This window comes from Penicillium vulpinum, assembly GCF_028829585.1.
Source record: "Penicillium vulpinum strain IBT 29486 chromosome Unknown utg000003l_segment0_segment0, whole genome shotgun sequence".
In the NCBI taxonomy this organism is placed as follows: domain Eukaryota; kingdom Fungi; phylum Ascomycota; class Eurotiomycetes; order Eurotiales; family Aspergillaceae; genus Penicillium; species Penicillium vulpinum.
Genome location: NW_026643243.1, coordinates 2,655,329 through 2,674,905, shown reverse-complemented (window position 1 = coordinate 2,674,905; position 19,577 = coordinate 2,655,329). Strand labels below are relative to the sequence as shown.

The 19,577-nt window shown below is 47.7% G+C and overlaps 9 protein-coding genes across 9 annotated transcripts; 3 read left to right on the top strand and 6 right to left on the bottom strand.

Moving 5' to 3' along the window:
• Window positions 1-370: 370 nt before the first annotated feature.
• N7479_006127 (DPY30/SDC1 family protein) lies at window positions 371-951 on the bottom strand (the record flags this gene model as incomplete). The annotated part of the gene is made up of 3 exons (XM_057253823.1): window positions 371-458; window positions 545-792; window positions 940-951. The coding sequence occupies 3 exons, from the start codon at window positions 949-951 to the stop codon at window positions 371-373; spliced, it is 348 nt and encodes a 115-aa protein (XP_057107685.1).
• A 292-nt stretch (window positions 952-1,243) lies between these two features.
• On the top strand, window positions 1,244-3,605 carry N7479_006126 (fanconi-associated nuclease 1; the record flags this gene model as incomplete). Its single annotated transcript, XM_057253822.1, has 2 exons — window positions 1,244-3,016; window positions 3,087-3,605. 2 exons carry the CDS (start codon window positions 1,244-1,246, stop codon window positions 3,603-3,605), a joined length of 2,292 nt encoding a protein of 763 aa, XP_057107684.1.
• Window positions 3,606-3,934: 329 nt separating this feature from the next.
• Window positions 3,935-4,748, bottom strand: N7479_006125 (40S ribosomal protein uS15; the record flags this gene model as incomplete). The annotated part of the gene is made up of 4 exons (XM_057253821.1): window positions 3,935-4,108; window positions 4,180-4,226; window positions 4,440-4,472; window positions 4,547-4,748. 4 exons carry the CDS (start codon window positions 4,746-4,748, stop codon window positions 3,935-3,937), a joined length of 456 nt encoding a protein of 151 aa, XP_057107683.1.
• Window positions 4,749-5,461: 713 nt separating this feature from the next.
• On the bottom strand, window positions 5,462-6,914 carry N7479_006124 (8-oxoguanine glycosylase OGG1; the record flags this gene model as incomplete). The annotated part of the gene is made up of 3 exons (XM_057253820.1): window positions 5,462-5,886; window positions 5,940-6,682; window positions 6,742-6,914. 3 exons carry the CDS (start codon window positions 6,912-6,914, stop codon window positions 5,462-5,464), a joined length of 1,341 nt encoding a protein of 446 aa, XP_057107682.1.
• A 92-nt stretch (window positions 6,915-7,006) lies between these two features.
• On the top strand, window positions 7,007-8,989 carry N7479_006123 (splicing factor u2af large subunit; the record flags this gene model as incomplete). Its single annotated transcript, XM_057253819.1, has 5 exons — window positions 7,007-7,034; window positions 7,083-7,108; window positions 7,162-7,822; window positions 7,871-8,454; window positions 8,507-8,989. 5 exons carry the CDS (start codon window positions 7,007-7,009, stop codon window positions 8,987-8,989), a joined length of 1,782 nt encoding a protein of 593 aa, XP_057107681.1.
• Window positions 8,990-10,737: 1,748 nt separating this feature from the next.
• N7479_006122 (uncharacterized protein) lies at window positions 10,738-12,747 on the top strand (the record flags this gene model as incomplete). Its single annotated transcript, XM_057253818.1, has 6 exons — window positions 10,738-11,220; window positions 11,505-11,623; window positions 11,678-11,994; window positions 12,053-12,265; window positions 12,311-12,444; window positions 12,547-12,747. 6 exons carry the CDS (start codon window positions 10,738-10,740, stop codon window positions 12,745-12,747), a joined length of 1,467 nt encoding a protein of 488 aa, XP_057107680.1.
• A 1,368-nt stretch (window positions 12,748-14,115) lies between these two features.
• On the bottom strand, window positions 14,116-15,699 carry aspB (septin AspB; the record flags this gene model as incomplete). The annotated part of the gene is made up of 4 exons (XM_057253817.1): window positions 14,116-14,751; window positions 14,810-15,276; window positions 15,327-15,617; window positions 15,696-15,699. The coding sequence occupies 4 exons, from the start codon at window positions 15,697-15,699 to the stop codon at window positions 14,116-14,118; spliced, it is 1,398 nt and encodes a 465-aa protein (XP_057107679.1).
• Window positions 15,700-15,894: 195 nt separating this feature from the next.
• On the bottom strand, window positions 15,895-16,267 carry N7479_006120 (uncharacterized protein; the record flags this gene model as incomplete). The annotated part of the gene is made up of 2 exons (XM_057253816.1): window positions 15,895-16,074; window positions 16,211-16,267. The coding sequence occupies 2 exons, from the start codon at window positions 16,265-16,267 to the stop codon at window positions 15,895-15,897; spliced, it is 237 nt and encodes a 78-aa protein (XP_057107678.1).
• Window positions 16,268-16,562: 295 nt separating this feature from the next.
• On the bottom strand, window positions 16,563-18,800 carry N7479_006119 (FACT complex subunit POB3; the record flags this gene model as incomplete). Its single annotated transcript, XM_057253815.1, has 7 exons — window positions 16,563-16,832; window positions 16,885-16,957; window positions 17,013-17,246; window positions 17,305-17,436; window positions 17,486-18,519; window positions 18,573-18,602; window positions 18,654-18,800. 7 exons carry the CDS (start codon window positions 18,798-18,800, stop codon window positions 16,563-16,565), a joined length of 1,920 nt encoding a protein of 639 aa, XP_057107677.1.
• Between the last annotated feature and the right edge of the window lie 777 nt (window positions 18,801-19,577).

Below are 19,577 nucleotides of genomic sequence, written 5' to 3'. Positions count from 1 at the left end.
CATTTTCAGTATAACTAGAAGGATAAAAATATGTAGCCGCGAAATGTCTCAAGCCCTTTTATGTACATGATTTGATATATTCTATTTTCTTAGGTAGTATGTACTCACCACTTCGCTTTTTAAGACATCATTCTCACTGTCTTTCTTTTCTATTGATCGTTCAGACCACACTAGTAAGACAGATATAGACCTTGACCGGGGTATCAAATGGTGAACGTCTTAGTGTATATCGAAGTCCACTCCTAAGCTTTACAAACCAAAGCCAATCAATGCCTTCGCAAAAACAGAAAGGGAGAAAAAATAAAAACAATCCTAGAACAGCCGATCAAGCTCCACCAAACGCCCAAGAAACCCTTTCTCTTTTTCCTCTCTACTCCGACTCCTTCTTAGTCTCGCCCTCTACTTCGTTACTCTTCTGAAGCAAGAACTCGCCGAGCACACGGAGAGGATTGGCAGGCCTAGCACAAGAGAAAAACAAAGAGATCAGCAAATCCACCCAGCAGACCAGTGTAGAAAAGCTAGCTAGCCATAGTACTCCACTCACTGTTCGCGCGCAACGGACTTCATCCCGTCAAGCAAATACGGCACGACCTTCTCATTGAGATAGACGCGCGCCGGCGCGCCACCGGGGCGAACCTGGCCCGCAGAGATATTGCCCAAATCACCAAGCGGCGTGCCGGAGCCAGCGCCGTTTGTTTCGCCCATAGTGGATGTAGATTTTGCTTGGTGCGCCGTGGTTGTGGGTACAGGAGCTGAGGAGGCGGGTGGATCTGAGATCGCGAGGGTGGAAGGCTGCACAGGTTAATTGAGAGCCTGGGAGGTGTGTCTTTTAGGAAGAAGTGGGAGTCGCAATAGTGGAATCGGCGAACGCTCGCGGAGCGGAAGCTGTGGAGCTCACAGGTGTCGATCCATTGTGAGGGAGGGAGAGCTGGGACTTACTGGTAAGGCCATTTTTCTCTAGAAATTACACTTAGAGGGGTTCGAGCGGTATTCAAATAGCATTTCTGTTTTTTTTTTTCTCTTCAGATCGTCCTTGCTTAATTCCTTTTCTCTTTTCTTATGTGTTTCGCTATGTCTGAGGTCTTTGCTATGTCATATGCAAACAAGGCAAACAGCCTAATATAGTTATACCAAGCACGTGATCTCGTGTTTGAAACCTGTTCGCGAGACACGTCGTTAGTGTCTGCTTGTACTCGGAGACTCGGGTTGTTGAGACTGATTGAATCCATGGACACGAGAGATTATGTCCTTGCTGAACTTTTGGGAGACGCAGTGTCCGGCAAAACGTCGGCGAGCTTTTGAAAATGAGGATTCTAGTACAGATGCAGAGATTAAACCACCACCGAGTCCGAGTCCTTCGTTTACAGCGGGCGAGACACCTGCAGTAGAAGATATAGGGTGTTCTACCAACAGCCAAACAGAACTCGAGACTTCACTTCCTACGATTAAGACTGACGAGGATGCAATCGAGGAGTACGAGGCGTCGCAGAATGACACTGAGTTGGGATTATACATGAGGCTACGAGATGGTGCCTGGCAGAAAGGCAAAAGCTCCATCTATGTGGATGCATTCAACTTGGCACTGGAAACTGTGCTGAATGAGGAATCACATCTCTTTAACGAGGCCGAAATGGAAATCTTTACGCAATGGCGGCGGCTCTCCTACGAATCCCAGTATCTGTATGTTCGACTGTTCCTCCGCAAAACCTCTGCCTGGCATCGTATCAACCGGTTGAACTACTACTCCGATGTCTCGGATTTATTCTCTGTTGCTGAAGACCTACAGCGGGACCGGAACCTGCCTGATTCAGAACCCGGCAGTACGTTCAGATTTGCAGAAGGCATAGAAGCGATCACAACGCTGGAAGAGGCTTCATCGCTTCTATTGCTGGAAGAACTCAAGGTCTTTGCAAAGGAGGCCAAAGTCCAGGGTAAGAGCAAGAAAGAGCTGCTGGCGGCTCTTCGCGAAACGAGTCAGACCCAAACAGGACTCAACGACACAAACAACAGAGACGGACATTTCACTGAGAAGATATTGGACTACACCGGTGGATGCATTAGGATCTCGCCGATGCCTCGCGCTCTCTTCGAGCGAGTGCACCTAGTATTCTATCGTTCCACCGAGTGGACGGAAAAGTCCCTCACAACAATTATCCTAGCCAAAATGACGAAAAGGAACTTCCCCGAATATATAGTCTGCCGCTCGAATTCCATCTTCGCATCGAGAGAAACGCTACTGGAATTTGAATCAGCGATACGAACCCAATTCGCCATCGACAACATCCTCGAATTCAACGGCCCAGTCACGACCGAATCCCTCCAACAGATCATCGACCTTGCCAACAAGTCTTATCCCCGATGGAAAGAGCTAGTCGAGCAAGAGCAAAAGAAAGAAGACAGTATCTACGAAAGTGGCGAAGGGGCTTATCTACGCCGATTCTCGCCAGCATGGGTACTTACAAGAATAATCCACAAGAGTCTCCACCCGCTCGGGCGGTTCAAGGAGCATAAACGCGAGCACGAGGTGCTAGAGGAACTTCTTGCCCAACGTCTCTTCCACGCTGCTCGGCGCGGCGCATGGTATCAGCGCAAGGCACTGTTGGAAGAACATTACATGTGGGCACTTACGCCTACAGATGGGCGCAGCGAAGAAGTCCAACGCAAGCATTGGAAGAGACTTGCGCTACGGACGTGCGAAGCTGGACTGGAAGACCCGCTCTGCCATCTAATCTTTCATTATGACTTGCAGAAGCGGATCACGAAGCTGGAAAAGGCGCTTCGGGTAGTAAAGCGCGAGCAGCATGACTTCGGACATGTCATGCTAGGCAAACCAGCCGAGCGGACGATCGAGGGTATCCGTATTGATACGGGCGATGCTCCGCGGAAGGGGAAAGCGACTGTTTGGGTTGACGAGAGAGAGGGCGGCGAGTGTAGGGTCGAGAGTATGTGTCTGAGCTGGTACCGTGATCATGGATGGAAAGGGTATCACTCTGAGGGGGGGATTGTGCGGACACTGGTGAGTCTTACCTATACGAAGCAGCATTTGAATATCCGGAAAATCGAGCTAACTCCGATCTTGAACGCAGTTCGGCTACCTCTTTTACGATATCCTGTTCACATACGTACCCAATGTCTTCCAGACTGCGTTTCAGACGTGTCCACTTGATCTTCACACTGATGTCTTCTACCCGTCTCGAGCATCGGAAGTCAACCACCGACTGGTTGAGATCACGAATGGTGATGCGGAGCGGATCGTTCGTGAGATCTATGCTCGTGAGGCGGAGTCGCAGCCCTGCGCCGTTGGGCTTGACTGGTCTTTCGATTTAGATGACTTAGTTGAGATCGTGCAGTGTTTCCGAGGCGAGGCACTTGCAACCATTTGCAAGGTTATGGCGCAGGAATACCAACAGCGCGGTGGAGGAATCCCTGATTTATTCCTCTGGAATCATGAGACGCGGACGGTGATGTTTGCTGAGGTCAAGTCGGAAAATGATCGGTTGAGTGATACTCAGCGCCTGTGGATCCATATCTTGTTAGCGGCGGGTGTTAAAGTTGAGCTTTGCAATGCTGTGGCGAGGGAGGTTAGAGCTAAGTGTGATGTGTGAGTAACGCCTTTACAAGTATTTTCTTGAAAATATGTCTATTTATTCGTACATAGCCTTACTTGCTAGCGCCCAACTTAATTCTCGAGTACCCGCTTTATATGACCTGACTGGCAATACTCACCTGGGCAATTGGTGCTGAAAAATCATCTATAAAACTACTATCTGAACCTACAGTTACTAATAATGGAGCCTAGAGCATTCCTGAACAGGGTATCAAATAATCGTAATCTTTTTTTGTTGTATCTAGCAGAAGATAGACCCTCCAGATACGACGATCACGACGATCCGATGGGTTCCCTCCGTCAACCACTCATCCTCCCAAAATGCACTTATGCGACAAGGGTGGAGGCAGTGGCGCTCTCGTAGCGCCAGGTGGGGGGCAGGACACCGACGGTCTTGTAGTAGCGAGACAGACGGTGAATGCGGGACTCGATCAGAATCAGGCGGAACTTGGAGTCCTTGTCCTTGCGGTTACGCTCAAGGTGCTTGCGGACAGCGACGGCCTGGGTAATTCGAGGTTAGCATATTCTGCACGAATGGAGATAAGGGTAAAAGGGAGGGGAAAAGTTTTTACCTTCTTGATCAGGAAGTAAAGGTCCTCGGGGAGTTCGGGAGCGAGGCCTGTATTCCAATCTCTCTGTCAGTCTAGATATTCTTGACCAAGCAGAGGCTTAATTGCTGATGCATTTCTGCGACCAGTTGTCGGGGGAGAGAGACGAGCATTTTGCACTTCAAAACCACCGATTCTTTTACCGAACCAGAAAAGTTTGTCCGCACAAATTGTTCGCTCTCTTCACCCGAAGGATGTAATTATATGGGCGGAGGGAGTCGTACCGCTGGACTTCAAGATACGGAGGATCTTGTTACCTGCGCGGAAAAAAAATGTTAGAAAATTTCAATCCTCGAATTCCTAGGGTCGCGTTTTTTCCGGATCTTCATACCAGTAACAATCTTGACCTGGGCAATGCCGTGGGAGTCACGGAGGACAACACCGATCTGGGAAGGAGTGGCACCCTTCTTGGCCAGCTTGCAGATGTGGTCGACAACCTGGTCGGGGGTGGTCTTGAGCCACGCGGGGGCGGTACGAGAGTAGGGGATGGCGGAGGAGGCAATGCCCTTGCCCTTGGAGTGAAGACGACCCATTTTGGATTGGTGATGTGTCCGGCGGAGGAAAACTGGTCGGTTGTCGGCGTGGATGAAAGATCGAAAATCAAGAGTTGTGAGAGAGTGAGTGTGGACGGGAAAGATGGGGCCTGTGTGGGGTCACGTGATCGCTTTCGCTTATTTCTTTTCTTCGATAAAACTTCATTTCCTCTCTCTTCTTATTCCGTTCCAACTTCAAGAACCAACAAACTCAACTTTGCACTTGAGTTAACTGGAATTAATGCTTTCTGGTTCAACTTGAGTGCAAGTTGTAATGTATACACACGCCTTTTATCCTCTCGCCACCGTCAACATCAGGTCAGTTCTAGATCTTTTTGCTCAATACCCAACCCTCCCACATGATGACACAACGCATTTGTTATACTTATTTCTGGTACCTCTTATTTCAGAGCTAGTGTTTTCGGATGCTAGCTCAATGAGTTAATCGGACTTCTGATCACTTTTTTCCAACTTCGCAACATTTGTTATGAGTTGCTTGACCGTTATACTAACTACGGTTTTAGGCATCGATCGTTGATATAGCTATAATTACCGAATACAAATGCACATGTTTATTGCACTGGCCTTTTATTTCCATCGTAAATTCGTGCCTCTACCACATCACTCGATTGCTTTGTAATGTCTAGTATAAAATTTACAGATATTTTTCTGCGATCAAAGTAATGTTACAATAATTCTCGTCCCTAACGGCCTTAGCGTCTTAGTCGCTTGGACATTCTCCGTGTCTCTGTTGTTTGAGTGACAGGAACAATGGTCTCGGCCTCCTTGCGCTTCCTGTCGCTGGGCTTCTTGACACCATCTAAGTCCTCGACTTTGATTTTTACATCAACGTCTTCCTCCTTGGGAACTTTCAATGAGAGTGCGGTTGCCACATTCGTCTCGACCTTGACACCAGACTCTTCTTCTTTCACTTTCACTTTCACATCAACCTTCTTGGTTGCAGCAAGTTTGTCTGCAAAGGTCCGCAGATCCGCAGTGAAAAGAACACTATGAGCCCATCCAGCTTCCTTGCCCCAAAGCTTGCGGAAATGATTGGCAACAGCATCGTAAGTTGTCTTGTTCAGATTCTTGTTTGAGGCTTTTCCAAATTTGTAGTCGCGCTGTGCGATTTGCCACACTGTTGTAAAGGATTAGAGACATATCGGAGATACTAGTATCAAGAGAACTCACCATGAGTATCAACTGGCACCGACTCTCCCCAGCCTAATCCCATTAAACTGACGCAATCTGACACTTTGGGCCCGACTCCCTGTAGCTCAAGAAGCTTTTCGTGGGCTTCGCGATATCCCTCCCGACCTTCTGGTTTCATTTCGCCACTGGGTTTAGGGTCCACGCCAAATGCTGGACACTCAGGATTGCTTAAACTGTCTAGCCAGCCCTTCTCTCGGTTGGATACCATAACCGCAGTTTGATAGATGTACTTAGCCCGGTATCCAAACCCTAACTTGCGCAGATTGCTTTCCACGTCCTTGCCAGTTAATGCCCCTGGAGGAGGAAAATCATGATATGCGCGCCCTTCGATTGTAGCCACAGGTTTTCCATAATGTATGCATAATTTCTCCACCATTTGTGATATCCGTGCAATATTATTGTTACTGCTGCAGATAAATGACACTAGTGCTTCCCAGGCATCTTGCCGAAGGATCCTGATACCAGTGAATTGGGCGGCCTTTTTCTTGAAGTTGGGGTCTTTTAATGACCATTGGGAGTAAAGTTCGGTCAAATTTGGCGTCAGATTGAAGTAATGTTTGATAATGCGCACGAGATGGTCATTGTCGGAGGTTGGAGGTGTAGACGTATTGGAAGGAGGTTGCACAGATCTATAATACAAGAAATTCGAGTCTTGCTTTAGCGATAGAAGGTGGCCATAGAGAACGCATCGCCATTCCTGACTCTCTGGCAGGTTCTGCCATCTAAAAAGGGTCAGTCGTTTGGTTTCCTACCCACGGGGCCGAGAATTTGGTAGACAAACCTAAAAGACTGGCCACACCTGAGGGTAGTGTTAATACAAAGCTCACTCAAGCTCAAAGGCAGCTTATGCCATTCACACAAAGCACCTACAGACATCTTTGAAACACTAAGAATAGTAAACCGCGGAGTCCCTGTCTCCATGTTCATCTTCTCTGCCGGCAGTCCAATCGACATTGTGGCGGTGAGCCATTCACCGCCTGCAGCTCCGGGTCATGAGTTTTCCCCTTCACTGGCGACGAAGCTTCATTTACTCAACCAACTTCAACATGAACGGCGACACTTACTCATCCAGAGGTACTTATCCTTACAATTACTCCTGACTTAGATGCTAATATCTCCTAGACTCTGGACGTTCCCGCGATTACTTCGTAAGTACAAGCCAATGTTTGGTCGCAACCGCGGCGATTAACCTCAATTCTAGCGCGACGAACGACGTGATCGAGACAGAGGTGACAGGCCCGAACGGGGAGCTGAGCGAGCTGCCGACCGAGGTGCTGAGCGTGGTGCGGAACGAGGAGCTGAGCGTGGAGCTGAACGGGGCGATCGGACTGATCGCGGTGAACGACGTCGCTCGCGTTCGCCTCATCATGGATCCCGAGCTGACTCCCGTCGGGAGCGCGAAGTGAACTCATACTCAACCAGCCGTGACTACCGTGCCCGTGAGCGTGAAGACCGCTACTCTGGCCGCCGTGATGATCGGGAGTGGGACCGTGGTGACCGCGCTGAGCGTGGTGGTGGTGGTGGTGATCGTGGCGGCGGTGATCGTGGCGGCGGTGATCGTGGCGGCGGTGATCGTGGCGGCGGTGACCGGGGTGGTGGTCGCCGACGTGACTTTGATGACAGACCCCGTCGCGACCTGTTCGACGACCGTCGCGGCGGACGTGGTGGCGGAGACCGTGGAGATCGTGGAGAACGTGAGAGAAGAGAGCGCAAGCGAAGTGCCACGCCCCCGCGGCGCAAGGAGCCTACTCCTGACCTGACAGATGTGCCCTCGGTGTTGACCCGCAAACGTCGTTTGACTCAATGGGATATGAAGCCCCCTGGCTACGAGAATGTTACAGCTGAACAGGCCAAGATCTCAGGTATGTATTTGAAGCTTATGGGCTAGTGGAATTGTCTAACATTATTAGGGATGTTCCCTCTTCCCGGAGCTCCTCGCCAGCAGCCAATGGACCCTAGTCGCATGAAGGACTTCCTGAACCCTCCCACTGGCGATAGCGAGAACGCTGCCCTCAAGCCTTCTAACTCTCGTCAAGCGAAGCGGCTTTTCGTTTATAACATCCCATCCGGTGTCTCGGGCGATGACGTTATTGCCTTCTTCAATCTTCAGTTGAATGGTCTCAATGTTATCCATAGTGTTGACCCCTGTATCTCAGCCCAAGTTTCTGAGGATAAAACATTCGCGCTTCTGGAGTTCAAGGATCCGAATGATGCCACAGTCGCATTGGCCTTTAATGGAATTACCATGGCAGAGAGTGGAGACAAGGGACTTGAAGTGCGCCGGCCAAAGGACTACATTGTTCCCGACGGCAGCGCAGCGCAGCCAGTCCAAGAGGGCGTTGTGCTGAGCGAAGTGCCCGACTCGCCCAACAAGATTTGTGTCTCTAATATTCCCACCTACATCAATGAGGAACCTCTCAGCATGCTGCTTACGTCATTCGGTCCGCTCAAGTCATTTGTCTTGGTCAAGGATGCTGCTACAGAAGAGTCTCGGGTAAGTTTAAGCATCTCCCTATCGTCCAATGTTTGTGCGACTAACTTCTCAGGGAATTGCATTTTATGAATACATCGACCCAAACAACACTGCTCTTGCCGTTGAAGGTTTGAACGGCATGGAACTAGGCGAGCGCCCCCTCAAGTTTGTTCTTGCCAGCATTGGAACTACACAAGCCTCGGGCCTCGACATGGGCGTGAATGCCATGCAGATGTTCGCCAAAACCACATCTCAGGATCTTGAGACTACCCAGGTCCTGCAGCTTCTCAACATGGTCACGCTTGACGAGCTCCTCAATGACGAAGATTACGAAGAAATCCTGGAAGATGTGCGCGAGGAATGCTCCAAGTTTGGAAAGATTCTCGGAATGAAGATCCCTCGCCGCGGACACGGTGCTGGCAAAATCTTCATTAAGTATGATACCGCCGAGTCCGCCACCACCGCTCTCAAGGCGCTGGCGGGTCGCAAGTTCTCGGACCGTACAGTCGTTGCCTCGTACTTCGGGGTTGAGAACTTCGACACCGAGGCCTGGTAAACCGGAGTTGATACTCTTCATTTTCTGTTCCTTATTTCCCTTGATGCAGGCGTGCTTTTCTTTTTTTTTTCCCTCGGGACCAGTGGCTTTTGGAGCAGGTAGGTCCCAAATGTGTACCATAACAAAAATGTCCACATCATCATCGGTCAATTGAAATGCTCACCATGGTTTTAGTTCCTTTGCCGTACAGTTGTGCTTCCCCAAGTGTTGGAATAATAAGTATTGAGCGAAAATGGAGAAGACGAATGTCGGTAGAAGCAGTGTTAGTTGATCTGTTATAGGATTTCTACATATCTAGGCGTTCCCCAACCTCAACCATTCCGTTGTTTATTTGTGTCCCCGTATTTTTTGTACGGAATAACGCTCTGTGGAATAAACACTTCAATGAATAGTAGACCTAATAATACCATAAAAGAAAGACAAGTCCATTTTCTTGGACACAAGGAGTCTAACAAACAACAATCCCCTTCGGGCAACACGATAATTTATGTATAAATCTGACCGTATCCCTCATGAACGAAAGGTATGTAAGATCTCAAACGAACACAAATAACAAAAAAAAAAAAGATGATTCCGGGCAGGGATTGATGTTTTCTGCCCCGTCTTTTAGGAACCCCCCGAGGATAGAGGGGCTCCATGCCCCAATTTGGCTCGTGCCCAGTTTTGAACGGTAAGCTTAGAGGGACTCCATGCACCCAGATGAGTGAGATATCGCTCGAGCGTTTACCGCTCAGCCATATCTGCTGGGTTGCAATATATAGAAGTGACGTCATATTTAACACGTGACTTTTATAGCCCTCTACAACATGGATGGTTGACCAACACAACAAGACCACCTCAGCCCTCAAATAGAGAATCCTTGAAACCGGCTATGATAAATGGCACGGCTACATACTTACTTTATTTTGCCCTGACAATAGATAGACTTCTCTACTTAGAATTAGGGATGATTATTCAAGCGGTACTTTGCGGTCACCGTTTGAATAAACAGAGATCTGTTCATAGGAGGAATAACTACGGAACTTTTCTCGCAGATTATAGAGGAGAAAGTGAGTAGAGAGTGAGAGAATAGTGAAAGCATGCTCACTTTCCAGGGTTGTACTATTTGTTTAGTAAGGAAAAATACAGTATTCAGATGAAAAATAAAACGCCATAACTACCTATGTACATATATATTAGCAGACCGGGGGACCTAAAATTCCTCTAGACTACTCTTCAAACTTTATACTGATTTCGGAACAGAACCTTTCATATAAGTTGAACCCTGCTTGCGCTTCTGCCATCCTTCCTCCTCCATCTTCTGATTCAACCCTGCGCCTGTGCCAGCCATCTACCTGCTGATTCAATCACTGAATTCTCCTCTCTGAACCCATTTCCCTGTCGTCAAATTTAAAGTTTTCGCCATGGCATCTCCATCAGTTGCCACATCCTCCTTTTCACAAGTGAGCGCCCATTCAATGGGTTTTTGTTCAACATCATCCACCTCTCCATTCGATGGGCCTGTTCTCGTTGATAAAGCGAGGTTTCTACAGTCACCACTCCGCGCCGGCGGCCCGTATCTATGTTCACTACCAGCTCGCACGATTACAACTAGATCTTATTATGACTCCGCCACTGTGCATCAGATCGAAGGATATGCAACAGAGGTCTTGCGTGATCTTCATCTACAATATCAGGGCATTCGGCTTGTAGGCAGACATTCTAAGGTTGCTCCTGAGCCTGAACGAGTCACAACAGTGCTTATCAGAATGCCAAACCGACCCCAGCTAGAATTATGGTACCGAGCTGCACGAGAGATCAACCAACTGTTACTACGCCACTGCCATCATGGAATCTCGGTTGAGATCATTGAAACAGACTTGTTCAATGGAAATTATTGTTCACCCGTTGAGTCCAGCCACTCTATCTTCCCTAAGTGGAAGAACCTTGCGCAGGAGATCGTGGCCCATTATTCCAACAACAATGACTGGATTGGCTTGAACTGTTTTCGGTATGGAACAAATCCCCGTCGGAGTTCCAATCCTGTGACAGTAATTATTCGTGTCCGCAAAACATGCCGAAATCCGTTCGTTACCGAGGCACGATATATTCACGATATCCTTGCAGCATCCGGCGAGGCAGAAGTTGATGTCTTGTTCACAAAAGACGCGACCAAGTCCTTTGTACTAAACTCGACCGTTCCGCGTGAGGCTACCACTGGATCAGTCTACCCCGGCGTGAGCATCGGTGTAGTAAGAGAGAACTACCGATGTAGGATGTACGGATTGCTAACAAGAAGGTTCGAATGTTGCTTTATTGATGTGCGTACATAGTAGCAACACGGAAGGTATCACATGACCTATTCCCTCTTCCAAGATTGCCACCCCTCGCTTCAGATAACATGTATATTGAGCTCCTAGCCAGGGTTTTTACTTTCCTTTCACTTCTTCATGACCGCCACCACGCATCTTCTATCTCATCGATCGACATGCGTCGTTTTGAGAGGATCTACGACGTCGTTGAGCCAGTCGAGTAGTACAAGACTGGCGGCTATCACCCCGTGCATCTGGGAGATCTGTTCAATCAGAGATACGAGATTGTCGGTAAATGGTCATATGGCCAATTTTCTACCGTATGGCTGGCAAAAGACAACCGGTAAGAGCATGTATCTTCCTAACTTGTTTCAATTTCTGAGCTCTATCTCCATAGGCTACAGAGAGATGTCACGTTAAAAATCCTCAAAGCTACTGCATCGGAGAAGAGCAAGGAACTATCCATTCTCACTGAATTGTCACAGCTGTCTATATCTCATCCCGGCAAGGAACATGTTCTTTCACTTCTTGATCATTTCGCACATAATGGTCCGAACGGTTCACACCTCTGTCTTGTGTTTCCTTCAATGCTGTCTGATGGTGAGGCAATGACTGCACGTGGTAAGGCTCGAGATGTAACGTTTGTGCGGACTGTATCTACACAGATTATCCTCGGTTTGGAATTCCTTCATGAACTGAATTTTATCCACAGTGGTAAGTGATGTCATATACGGGATATAGAGGAATAATCATTCTTTTAACATCCCTTTAGATTTGCACCCCGCAAACATACTTTTCAACACGAACCAGATCAAGCTCCAGAACGTTCTTATGCCGCCAGAGTTTAGTCCCGTTCGCTGGCTCCCGGGAATCGAAGTGGACTCGAGTGCTCTACAATATCTGATGATCTCCCAGCGACCCTATGGTATGCTAGATGATACCAATGCTTCATGCTTGATGGTTAAGATTGGCGATTTTGGCGGAGGTAAGCACCACATATTGACTAGTTCGAGATACGGCTCATTAATAGCATGGCCTACAATAGCATTCCAATCGAATGATAAGAACTCCCTTCCTATGACTCCCTTCGGAATGAGAGCTCCTGAAATGCTTAACGGGCGATCGTTGGATAGTAAAATTGATATCTGGGCACTAGGTTGCTTGGTAAGTACTGTTTCTCACCTGGGCACCTGGGCACCTCGTGACCTGAGCATCCCGGTCCATTTCAAGGTTCGCTATGGTAGCTTATAACATTAAATCGAACAGATATTCCAGCTTGCTACAAATGAACCACTCTTTCCTTTGATGACGTTCGGATGTACTAATGAGGAATGTCGCGCAAATTTAAGCGATCTCGTCACTCAGGCCACTGGAAATGGCTATGTTGGCTTTGCCGCTCACCTCAGGGAAAGGCTGCAATCTGATTTTGGTGCAGAAAATAGAGAAAAATTTGCCTCCTTTCTCTGATCAATGCTACAGCAGGATCCACAATCCCGATCCTCTGCCAGTGAGCTTTTGAAGCATCCATTTCTGCATTGTTGAACCATTTTAGTAGGAAATGGTGATCATGGAAGCCGGCGCGAACAGGCACATGAAGTGTCAGGTTACGATCTATTTCTATTTGGAAAGTCATTCTCAACCCAAAAGGGGCAAATTTTAGAAAAGGGAAATTCTGGGATATATTTGTTGATCAACCCTACTGTATATCGGTGTTTCTTTACTTAATGTCATTAAAATTTATCATCAATTTGCAAATGATACTCATAACAACTAAAATAAAATATTGTTGAGCCAAGGGGACAGGATAAGAGTTCATTGCAATAGGGAAGAAACTAACTGATGTATATCTCTGAGCATACCTCACCCCCAGGTATTGACACTACTTATAATATGTGATATAAATTGGGTCGTAACTAAGAAGAGAAATATGAGAAGGAGTACCTAGCTTCCAAATAGATTTTGCTCCTGCTCAGTTGCGTGACCTTGAGTGGGAAGTCCATTATTTTAGTACAGAGTACTCCGTACTCTGTACTCCATCCGCATTGCCGAAATATTGGGCTCTGATCTGTGCCTCTATGTGCATAATGGCGAAGTGTGACTAGTGTTACTAGCCTAAAGTTGGATCATTGACAACCAATAAAATGCTGGAAGGCATGAAAAAAGGTCATCAACTCGTTGATACGCCGCAGTGTCTGTGAATTAGACCAAGTTGTGGCCATGGATAGGTTGGCAAATGGCATTTTCATGTCTCTATGGGAGAAGATTGAGTCCTCTATTCTGTCTGATGGAACAGAACATGAAAGCGTATTCTCTACTCTAAAAGGTACGTTTGGATTCTTTCCTAAGCCTTGATAAGATCGAATATTAACGTACGTTCTAATCAGCTGCTACTTACACAAGCTACCGTTATCCGTCTGCAAGTTACTCTATATACTGTCTACCGTTTACTTGAACTTGAAAAATCTAAAGCTGAAGCGCTGAATTGACTAACACAACGGACAGGCGGTGAACAGCCAAATGTCCCAAACACTAAGAAAATAACGAAATGAGCGGGTAATAGGGCACACAAAAAAGCGGCAAGACAAGATATGGCGTAGCAAAAAGTACATCACAAGAAGTGAAAGGTCCCAGGCTGACCCTCGCAGGATCGTATTATCAATCAATCGGTAAGGAAAAAAAACCCCATTCTTTTTTCGATGCGTGGGCCCATCCAGTGAGAAAGCAGTTGCGTTATGGGATGGTAAGAGAGTGTGATGGGTGACAAGTTGTAAGGGAAAAAAAGGGAACGAGAGTGAGATCAGTTAGTTGCCAGAAGTATAGGCAGAATCATGGAATTTAGCGAAGCGAGAAGCCCTTTCGCTTGCCCTTCTCTTCGACAGGGCGTCCGGTCTCGAGGCGACCCTTCTTCTCCTCAAGTTCTCCGCGCTGGCGATCCAGCTGATCCTTCATCTCGCGATGCCGGGCATAGAGTTCGTCTTCGCTCTGTTTGAGCTTGCTTTCTTTTTCGGCGACCTTCTGCTGGAAGACCATCTTCATTTCGGCTTCCATCTTGGCCAGCTTCTGCTCGTGCAGGGCACGCTCCTCCTCCTGCTTGACGGCAGGGTTGACCTCCTTGAAGACGCTGGGGTCCTGGGCAACACCCATAAGGGTGAGCTTGTCGGACCGGTAGTTCTCGTACAGGAAGTTGTTGGTGTGCTCCTTAAGCTCCTCCATGTGGGTGCGGATCAGCATTTGGCGCAGCTTGACAAAGTCACAGTGCTCCTCGTTGTCAACCTCGATGATACCCCAGGGGTAGCTACGGCCACGGACACGACGGCCATCAGCAGTGGTCACCTCAGAGTTGGCACCAACAACGGCGAAGGGAACCTTGGACATGATCTCCTGGTTCTCGGCAATGGTCTCCTCGTCGTCAAGCTCGTAGCGGGGGCCCTCGAAGATCTGGATGGAGTGTTGTTCAATATCGGCAAGAATCTAGACAAGTCAGTATTCACAGTTTCAAACGAATTAAAAGGGGCTTCCAATGACATACACGCTGCTTGAAAAGGGCAACCTCATCGTCGGTCAAGGTATCAGCCTTGGCAATAACGGGGATCAGGTTGACCTTGGTGTGCAGGCGGCGCATCACCTCAATATCCAGGGGCTTCAGGGAGTGACCGGTAGGTTGGATAAAGTAGACACAGGCGTGAATACGGTTGTCGACAATGTTGCTACGGTTGACCTTGTTCTCGGCCTCCAGGTATGTGTCGTAGCGCTGCTCGATATTCTCGACAATTGGGCGCCATGAATCATCGTTGTTGACAAAGTCGCCGAAGCCGGGGGTATCAATCACGCTCAGGCGGAGACGCACACCGTTCTCCTCAATGTCGGCACTGGTCGACTGGATAGACACGGTCTTGGGGATGATATCGGCATTGGGACCGGTGCGCTCCTTCGGGGGGTAGAGCGAGGTGTTGAACAGAGTGTTCACAAGAGTGGACTTTCCGAGACCAGATTCACCTGGTGGGTATGAGCTTGGTTCATGCAATGTTGTCACCTGTCTAACTTACCGACAACCATGACATTGAAGTTGAAGCCCTTGCGGACACTCTTGCGGTGCCACTGGTTGGGAAGATTGGCGAAACCAACATAGCCAGTCAGCTTACGACGAACAACGTTCTTCATGTCAGTGGCGGCCTGAGCTGCGGCCTTGGGGTCGCGGGAGGTGACTGTCTGGGCGATACCGGAGCCCATGGGGTTGCTACGCTCGACGTAAGGCGCATCCATGCCGTTGTTGGGGGAGGGAGAGTCCTGGGACGTGACTGGAGACGCGACGGGAGAGCTGCTCGCAGGTGGCGAAGCTTTAAAACCTATCAGTATCTTATCCGGGGAAGAGCTTCGAGATTGTTTGCGTCTCCTGGTCAAGTGGGATAGCTTACACATTGCGAAAGCCGGAAGATTTAGGATATGTAAAACTGCGAATTAAGATCCCCTAGATGATAAACGTCGTCAGTTGCCTTTCTTAATCTTCAGTGGGGTCGAATTGTCGCGATAGGGGAAAAAAAAATCGGGGAGAAGGGGGGGGGTGTGTGTGTACCTAGAATTATTTTCCAAAAAGAAAAGAAAAAGGGGGCTGGATTAAATTGACCAGAAGCGAGGGACGAGGAAAAGAAAAGAGGAAGAAATGAAACGAAAGAAGATGAGAATGATGGAGAGAAGGAGGTTTGAACTCTGCCAGTCTGGGAAAGAAAGGGGGGAGGTTGTCGGGGGGGCCCAGCTATTCTGGAGTTGGTTTGGATCGACCCGCGTAGAAAACACCTGATGTGTTCAAACTATACAATTCTTCGGAATTTGGACTCGTATATTTTGTAGATGCAATTATTTATTTCTATTTGTCTACTTCAATTGCTTCAATTTTATCTTTATTTCGGGTCTTTTTTTTGACTCTATTTACTTTTGTACTTCGTACACCGTAAGACATCCTAAATTCCTCGTGACTGCCAGCTTGCATGGTTCTAATTAATAGAACTGCAGTTCTATTTCCAGCTACATATGTAGGAATGTGAGATTTCTCATTGGTAATGGATGCTACTGTCATATTTATATATATATATATGCATATGTACTTTGTTACTTGGCCAGATATCTCTTCTCCTGAGATCAGGGGGTTAAAACGGAACCCCCAGAATTGGTCCGCCAATCACCAATTCACGTGAGATCCACTATATCAAAACATTGGACTACGGAGTATAAAATGTTGTATTACTAGAAGAAACTTGGATATTTTGAGATAACTAGCTGTACATCTAATTAGACGTCTTGCTCTTCTTCTTAGGAGGCTCATCCTCTTGCTTGTCGCCCTCTCCACCGGAAGCATCACCCATCTCCTCATCGCTATCACCACTACTCTCGTGATCAGAGTCGAATTCCTCAGCCACATCAGATTCTGAAGAACCAGCAAAGTCTTCGTCGACTGACGACTCGTCCTCATCTGCTGATCCGCGATCAGCTCGCACTTCATCATCGCTGGAGCCCATGGCAGCGTTGTCAAGAGCAGCAGCAATAAGTCCAGAAGCCTAGGAGATAATTAGTATTGGTATCAACATAGGGAAACATAGGGAAACATACCTCTTCGGCCATCTCATTCTTGATGCGGATGCTCTTAGCCTTGAAAAAGTCCTCGAGGGATTTTTGTTCCTCGCTGTTCATGTCAGAATATCCCGGGGGAAAAAAGAAGAAAATGTTGGAGTACTTACCGGTTGATATTGCTGAATTGATGTTCACCCAAGCCACCTTTCAGGCTAACAGTGATATCGAAGGTTCGACTGGCAGAAACAGCGCCTCCGACACGCGACATTGTGACAATCGCGATGTTCTCCATTTGAATGTAGGTCGCGGGTTTGGGAACGAACATGAGGCTCTTATCCAAAAAGTATAGGAGACCTTCGTTGGCCTTGATTGAGCACTTGACGCCTTGGTGACCGTGGTGGCTATGGGTGTGTTAGCAATGGGCTTTGGGATTCTAAAGATAGGCTGGCAGTTACTGACCTGGAGAAATCCTTAGAAGGCATAATGACCTTCTTTCCAGATAAGCCACGGAAAACCTTGGTGACGACCTGGTGGATTGGCTCTTCATAGTGGGGCTGCAACTTGTCCTTGTACTGACTGTTCAAGATATCCCTAAAATATTGTTAGTGTGTGAAGTAGACACAAGCGCAGGGGAACTGACTCTGTCATGTTCATCTCAAGGCTAATCTCCTCGTCCAACTTGAGCTGCATAACCAGGAAAGGATAACGGGTCTGACCCTGTCGCAGAGGAGGATCAAGACCAAGGACAATAAGAGTGTGGGTATCGTCATTCTTGGGAAGAAGGAAGAATTTCTTAATGGCCGAATATTGAATCTTGTAGTCGTATGTCTTTCCGCGCAACCGGAAGGACGATTCGTACATGTCAATATCGAAGCGACCTCTGGGCGTGAGATGAAGAACATCCAAGAATGTAGCAAAGGTATCGCCGGCGACGTCTCCAATCTCGGCCTTGTCCATAAGTGTCTCGTAGAAGAGGTTGGCAGCATTCTGCTCCTCAGCCCCTTCCTCGTTATCTTCTTCTTCGCCCTCGGCGCCTTCGCCTTCTGTCTTCTCCTTCTTCGTGGCCGTTCCGGGAATGTAGAATCGCATTTCGACCAGCTCGTCGGGGCCTGCAGCAGCCTTGCGGCCTCGGTTCTTTGTGCTTCCAGGCTTTGTCACGGCATCGCCTCCGTCGCCAGTAGGGAGTGCAAACTCAACGGCGACCTCGTTCCTTCCAGCCAAATTGGTGTTTGAGATTTCGGAATAAGGGACTTCGAAGGCGGGTCGGTTTTGGACGTTAAAGGCCAGCTCTGCTTTTGTGAATTCTGCCTTTCCCCAGTTCCATCCTCGAAGTGCGTGCTCGCGGGTCTCCACGTTAATGCCGTACCAAATCTTGAATGCTTTGCTCAGTCGCTCAAAGTCCTTTTGGGTTGTCAGTCTTAGGTCAATGGTCGCAAAATGTTCGGCGTAGTTTACCTCTTGATCGAATCCATCCAGTTGGATCACTCCAGACGATCGCGACAGGATCTTCAGCTCAAAGCCTTTCGCAGCGCGACTCCATTGGGCTGCACCGATGTTGCTGCTGTCGAGAGTGAAGGTATCGCCACCACCGGACGGGCGCCAGCCCAGACCACTCTCAGCAAGCTTGCATTTTCCAGGCTGCTTTGAGAGGTCCAGGTAGATGTTGTCGAAGCTCTCCCTGAAGGATGGTCAGTGCCAGATACGAGAACGGCCGCGAAAACTCTTACATGACGGAGCTTATAGATGTAAAATTGCGGCTGTTGAATGGAGAGAGTGCAGAGCCAAGAGGTTTACAATGGCTAGAAAACAGATGAGAAAGGTGGGTGAGGGGTGAGGGCGAGCTGGGTTGAAAGCTTTAAGATTTCGGTTTCTGGAGTTCGCGTTGCGGCGCGCCATAGGGAGGCCACTTCAGCCAAAAGGAGTTTAGCGCTAATGCCTGAGGCGATGAAGAGCATTTATGGATGTTTAGCTTCTCTTCCTTTCTTTTTTTTGAGGATTTCTACCAAAATGGGATTATAAAACTTCAGTTGGATTCAGTAAGCTCCATTTGAATACAGAATGGTTGAGCCAGACATATTTTAAAATATTTTGAAGTGTATTGATCTTTGAAGAGATAAAGACTCCGGTTATATGTACATGTAGGAAGTATTACCATTCTAGTCAACCCATCATCCAACTGGCCCTAGCAGTTGCTCAATGACTAAGTTATATCTAATTGCAAGTCGTATAATTCCTCCCGTTAAGCGCCTAGTCGACTCTCACAATGCCGTTTATTTAGGTGTTGACCACAGCTGAAACAAAGTATATATTATATGTATGAAGTGGAAATCTTCTAGACCTTACTCCGTACAGGTGCCAGATCTGATGAAAAAGCGCAATAATAATATATATATGTACTTACTATGCCCATCTGTTATTGCTTATGCACATATATCAAACTGTATAGACACACCACTATGGATCTTTAACCTATGTTGTATGTAGACATCTTACAAAGTCTTGTATATAGATGATATGTGGTACATATATGTACGTTAATTATTTGGATCATGAAGGAACCAATATCCACAACATACAACATATGCCCTAGAGGGGTGTCTCATACGGAGCTCGGGAGTATGTTGTACGTAGACCGAACCAGATCGTGGGGCCTAATTCTATATTTAAGCGAAACAATCGCGGGGCCCTGGAAACATTTCTGCCTCTAGATCCACTTACTGATTTAGCTTAAT